The sequence below is a fragment of the Halyomorpha halys genome, unplaced genomic scaffold (assembly GCF_000696795.3).
Source record: "Halyomorpha halys isolate HHAL.00 unplaced genomic scaffold, Hhal_1.1 Scaffold1907.1, whole genome shotgun sequence".
Lineage (NCBI taxonomy): Eukaryota > Metazoa > Arthropoda > Insecta > Hemiptera > Pentatomidae > Halyomorpha > Halyomorpha halys.
The window spans coordinates 186,141-192,140 of record NW_027105936.1 but is presented as its reverse complement, the minus strand read 5'-3'; the positions used below and the strand labels follow the sequence as shown (position 1 = coordinate 192,140).

At 34.0% G+C, this 6,000-nt stretch overlaps 1 protein-coding gene across 1 annotated transcript; it reads left to right on the top strand.

The window, feature by feature from the left end:
* The first annotated feature begins 25 nt into the window (after positions 1-25).
* Positions 26-5,281, top strand: LOC106690844 (uncharacterized). The gene is made up of 3 exons (XM_014436424.1): positions 26-75; positions 3,616-3,971; positions 4,883-5,281. Exons 1-3 carry the CDS (start codon positions 58-60, stop codon positions 5,259-5,261), a joined length of 753 nt encoding a protein of 250 aa, XP_014291910.1. The 5' UTR covers positions 26-57; the 3' UTR covers positions 5,262-5,281.
* Positions 5,282-6,000: the final 719 nt, after the last annotated feature.

Below are 6,000 nucleotides of genomic sequence, written 5' to 3'. Positions count from 1 at the left end.
AAAGAGAACGCTCAGTAGCTGTGTACTCGCAACAGTCTTTGAAGATATAACGTAGGCATGCATCATTTGATACAGGTATCATAATTTTTTTTTAAAATTATATTTTAATACTTAGATAGTTAAATATTATAATTTAAATAAAAATAAATAATTACTGTAATTTATATAAAAATTATTAAATAAAATTAATTACAACAGCGATTTTGAATTATTACAGAAATATGAACTGGGTAAGTGTAAATATTAAGTTTTATATTGATGTCAGCCATTGAAAACCTCCTAGTTTACTGGAGGAACAAATAGGTGTTTTTTTTTTAAACAAAAAAAAATGAAAATGTATAAAGTGATATAAATTTAGTTCTAATAGCTTTTAATTATAGTAAAATTCTTGTTATTAATAAACAAATTAGATACATCTATAATATCAAGTCTCTCTCGACGGAGGTACGAACTTTTCATTTCCTAATATCGATATTTTTTAAACCTCTGCTTCAATTTCTTAAAGATGTATTCGATAATTCATATCTATTCATCACGAACACATTATTTTACAATTTTTCTACAATCAATTTATATTATCATTAAAAATGTGTACTCCCGTAAGCCGATAGCATTTTGATTTATGGTTGTTTTATTGCCGCGTAAATTTTATATACAAGGATAAATTATTAATTTCTTCACTCAATAATATATCACTTGCTAGCATATACTATTACAAAAAAAATCAATATGAAGAAAATTTAATTAAAAACATTTTTTTTTGTTTTCCTTGAAAAGTTGAGTTTCGAAACTTTAGTATCACGGCTTCGGGGAAAGAAACTAACACTTGTGACATAAGTTCAAATCGGTCCATTATTTTTTAATTACGTCATCTTATTGTCAATTATTTAAATATAAACGATAAAACTTCACCAAAACGTTTTTATAATCCTAATGGAACGAAAGAAAAGTTATTTGATTTTTAGAGCAAAGAAAATGGAAAATATTATTATGTATAATCCTTTATAATCGAGTACAATTAAAACATTTCTTAAAATTTAAAATATATATTTTCTAAAATATGTTATTTATTTATTTGTTAAATTATACCAATAATATAGGATTCATAAATAAATGAAATAAAAAACATAACGAATTAAACAGAAATCAATTCAATTAAAGAATAAAATAGATTTTTTAATTTCTAAGCCTCATGGATGTTAGGGTTTGATACTAGGAGAGGGTAGGGCAGAGATAACTGATGAATTCAAACTCTTTTGCTATATTTAATGCATTTTAATAAGGCTGAGGAAATGAAATATGACGGATATAGATGAGAAACGGTCTTACATCTACTGTCTTGTTATCAGCAGTAAGTTAGTAGTTCTCAGTCGAGTCTGGCACAGTTTATGTGTGTTTGCCACCTTTACGGGCCTCCTGCCAGTAATATTCCCTGGAATAGTAGGATAGTGCAGTGTTGAAGGCTATACTAGAATTTGATATGCCTCTGTGAGATGAATTATGTCACTGTCAGCAGTCCAAGTGTCGTATTAATGTAGTCAGTTAGCTTATTGTAAAGAAGAATGCTTCACAGTACGTCTCAGGATACTATTCTTGAACTGCTGGAGTTTCTTCGCTGTTGTGGGTGCTGTGTTAGCCAGCATAGTTGATCCTTAGAGGAGGGCCGATCCAAGTTTATATATATCTCTCAATAATTTGAGGCGAAGAGAAAGGTTAGGAGATGTTAGCAGGTGATTAGGTCTGTGAGCTTTGGTCCTAACCAACTTTATTTTCTTATGGCAGTGGCGAGCTAGTGTCGAGTGTCTGTCAAGGCTAATACCAGAGTACACTACACTACCAGCTAGCCTGTTCTCGCGCCCTACAACCCTACAGGCTTTAGGGAGATGGCGCTCTTTTGGAAGGAGAAAATAATAAAGTCGGTCTTCTTGAGATTAACTGTAATATTCAGCCTTTCCAGTTTCAGCCCTTTCCGTACAAGCCTTTTCCGCTTACCATAGAGCTGTCTCTGGCATTGAACTACTGTAGATAGCTATATCGTCGGCATAAGCCGCTACAGTCATACTTGGCTCCAACAGTTTTAGTTGCATATACCGAGAAAAGTACTGGAGATATCACAAACCCCTGAAGTACTCCACAATGAGTGGATCTTCTCCGGATACCACTTCGTCGAATCGAAACATTAGTGAGCGGTGCTGCTGGTATCTGGTGCTCAATAGAGTGTAGAGCTGTTCTTGAAATTTATTGTCCTACAGTATCTTACATAGCAAACTATGGGTCACTGAATCAAATGCTTCCGGGCAGTCTATTGAAATCGTCGCTGTTACCTCATTTTTATCGTTTTATTGTTACTTTCAGACTTATAGCTCCGACAACGTACAACACAGATAAAACATATTTCGGTTGTAAGGTTTTTTTTTTTTTCAAGGCGGTATTACTTGATATCGTTCAACACATATTGATTATATGTTTTATAAAATTACAATTTTTAAATAGTTTTTCATTACAACAAAATATCGATTTTTTGTTGTTGGTTTTTTTTTTCTACAAAGGCGCTTATTCAATAATTTTGGCTCAGTATTCTTCTTTTCCTTATTATACTCTCCACAACCATTTTACGTGGTATAAGTTATTTGTAGAACAGATTTTTTTTTTAAGGCCATTATCGCAGCCCTACTTCTAATATATATTACTGAATCATTTTTGGTGAAATTTAAGAGGGATGTGGAGTTTAATTTTTAGAACAAATATTTCAAGGAGTTACGACCACTTAAAAGTTAATAAAACAGAAAGTGAGAAACTTTTGCATTTCATTCGGTGTTCAAACGAACTATATTATTTTTTGGTTGTGACTTCCATTGAACATTTAAAATGGCGGTTTATTTATTCAGTTTTACACTTTCATTTATTACTTTGGATGATTCGTGTTGAAGCAACTTTATTCAAACTATACTCAATTAATTTATCCGAGTCATATAAAAATAAAAACACTTTAATCCTATATGAAATACGTAAGTATGTATTTTTGGTATCTGAGAAAAGATACCTTTTCATACAGTAAAATTCTTTTGTAACATTATGACATTCAATTTAGAGACAGATATTTTTCGTATTAGAGTATCTATAAGATTTGTTGGAACATTTATTTTTAGTGCTACAGTCCACCAAGAACCTGGGACAATCTTACATTTCTCTACTCTCTCTACGCATCCACAATGTTCTGATTCCCATTCTCTTCACAGATGTTCTCAACCTCGTCCAGCTACCTCTAGAGTTATCTTAATCTACAACGTCTTCCATAAAGTCAGTCCTCGAACAGGCGTTTAAGAATCGATTCTCTGGATAAACGTGTCGTATGATTTGAGTCCGTTTTAAAATTACGACAATTTACCCATCGCCATCCTCTTTGGGAGGGATTCTCCATCTAATAGATTAAAATAAAACCTATTACCACTGGATTTAACACGTAGTTCAGGATGCATAGAAGTGTTTGTTTTTGATAATGGAAATTATTTGCCGACTTAATCATAGAAAACCATTTTAAGTTTCATGTTGGATTTAAACCCGTAACTCAGGTAAAGTATGGTTGATTATTTATTGCTCGATATCCCCTTGCAGACACTGTCACTACTCCTCTGCTGCGTGGCCAGTTCTTGGAGCCAGTATTACCTGAGCGGCTACGGAGCGGACCCGCAGATCTACGGCTCCCAGAACTACGATCCATACTCCAATGCCATGGGTTACGGCTACGCCTACGGGACCGGCTACTTTGGGGGCCCTGGCTATTCCTACCCAGCACAGACAAGATCCGTTGACGACCTGGCCACTGATGCAACCTTCAAGAACGCCATGGCTCCTCTCAACAACATCGTCAGTTCGGGAGCCAGCCTACCACTACCCGCCTCTCCCATTGAAGCCCTCCTCGAGCCTCAACTGCGCTCTGCAGAGGGAGCTGGAAACGAGCAACAAAAAAAGTAAGCAACCTCAACTATGAATTAATTTTCTATTACATAGATCCATTATATCATAAGTAGAATTAGTAATAAAATGAAACATAACTTTTTTATTAATAAATATTTACAGATAGTTACAAGGCTATAATACTGCTCCGTGCAAGTACCTTTTGCCTACTACTGTGAGATAATAAGAAATTTTTAGTGTTGAACACAAGGACAATTTAAAAATATCTTTAAAATAAAAAGAAAAATTAGATTAAAAAAGTATGCTAAATAAATACGTCAGTATCGCTTCCCCACCATTCCTAATAAGTAGATAGGAACATAATTGCGTATATTTCAAGATTTAAGAATAAATTTTATTATTTTTCAAACTGATTTTTCTGGTGTTTGATAATAAAAAAATTCTAAGGGAGGAGTTTTTTTTCATACATACGAATTAAGAACAATGCATTCGCACATGGTGAAACATAAGTAAAGCCTGAAATTTATACGGAACATGACAACATTAATCCCTAACTTTCCTCTAAATTTGGGCTATTCGGAGGGGACTTTTCCTAAATACAGATCTGTTGAGAAAAATAGTTTTCCGTATACGAAAAGTATACTTTCGTAGACAAAAGTAGTCGATAACCATTTAACCGTGAATTGGAAGGAGATACACCGTGTAGCGGTGGAGAAAAACAAAAATAGTTACAACTTTTTATTAATGGCCAATGTTTCAACTCACACTGCAGGTCTTCATCAGGAATTTTGTGAATGGTGAAGGTGTACACTAATATAAAACAAACTGGTAATAAAATAAATACTTAGAAACTATGATTGATCCACGACTAAAAATTCATAATATAATTATAATTATTCCAATTGGTAATGGTATATTTAAAAAATCCATTCTGACTTGATTTAAACACTTCTAATTTGTCCAGGTCAAACTGTACGACTGGTTGCAGCACTGGCAAAAACGCCGTTCCTGAATCCAAACAGGCACAACTAAACCAGCAGACCGTTTCACAGAGCAGCCAACAGATGATGCAGCAAAGCTCGGCCCAGGGTGCCATACAAGGTACGCAGATGTGCCAGTGCCCCTGTACCCAAGGATACATGAGTTCCTACTCCTCCTACCCGTACTACATGCCACAGAGCTACGCTCCACCGCAGTACCCGAAGAGCGGTACTCCGTATTACACTGTGGCTCATAGAACGAGGCAGCCTTACAGATCTCAATACAGACCCTACAGTTACATAAGGCCCTATTATTATGATCCAAACTACCAAAGGGGCTACTATGCTTCTATACGAAAATGAATAAATTATAGTTTATAGCACATCTTTATTTATTCATAATACTAGTAGGGAATCCCGCCCTAAATACAGGTTTCATTGCCCTCACCCTCTAACTCTCCTTATCCCCTCTCTCACAATCAACATTATTAACAATGAATTGTTTATATAGTCATGCCTGAAGCAAACCTAATAGTACAAGAGTCCAAAAGGAGAAAAAAGGCAGTTATCTCACCCCAATTTTTGATAACTTTAATGAAAACTATGTATAATTACTAGTCAAAATTGATGAGTTTGCCCAGTATAGGTAGGGGAATACAAAATGGCGGCTGTTTCAAAGCGATAAAAAAACTAATTTTTCATTCGGAGCTCTATATCTTAAAAAGTAGGAACAACACAAGAAAACCTAACAGAACATTATTTAAAAAAGAGTAAATTTGCTAAAATATGAGACCTAATAGAGTTATTTACGTTAAATAGTTTTCGAGATGTAGCTTTTTAAAAAGCGACATCACATAAAAATGTTGTATAGGACGTACTGAAAGATTAGTAGTTAGTGAATTTATTTTGAAAACTTTATATCTCAAAAACCATTTGACGTACAGATGTCTATTAGCACTCAAATTAAAGCTTGTTTAATGCGCTATGAAGTAGTTTATGATGTTTATCTTCATAGGAGTAATAGTTTACATGAAATTTGCCAAAATAAATTGATTTATAGTTGTTCGGACGAATTTTCATTTGTCAAATTTATATTCATAGG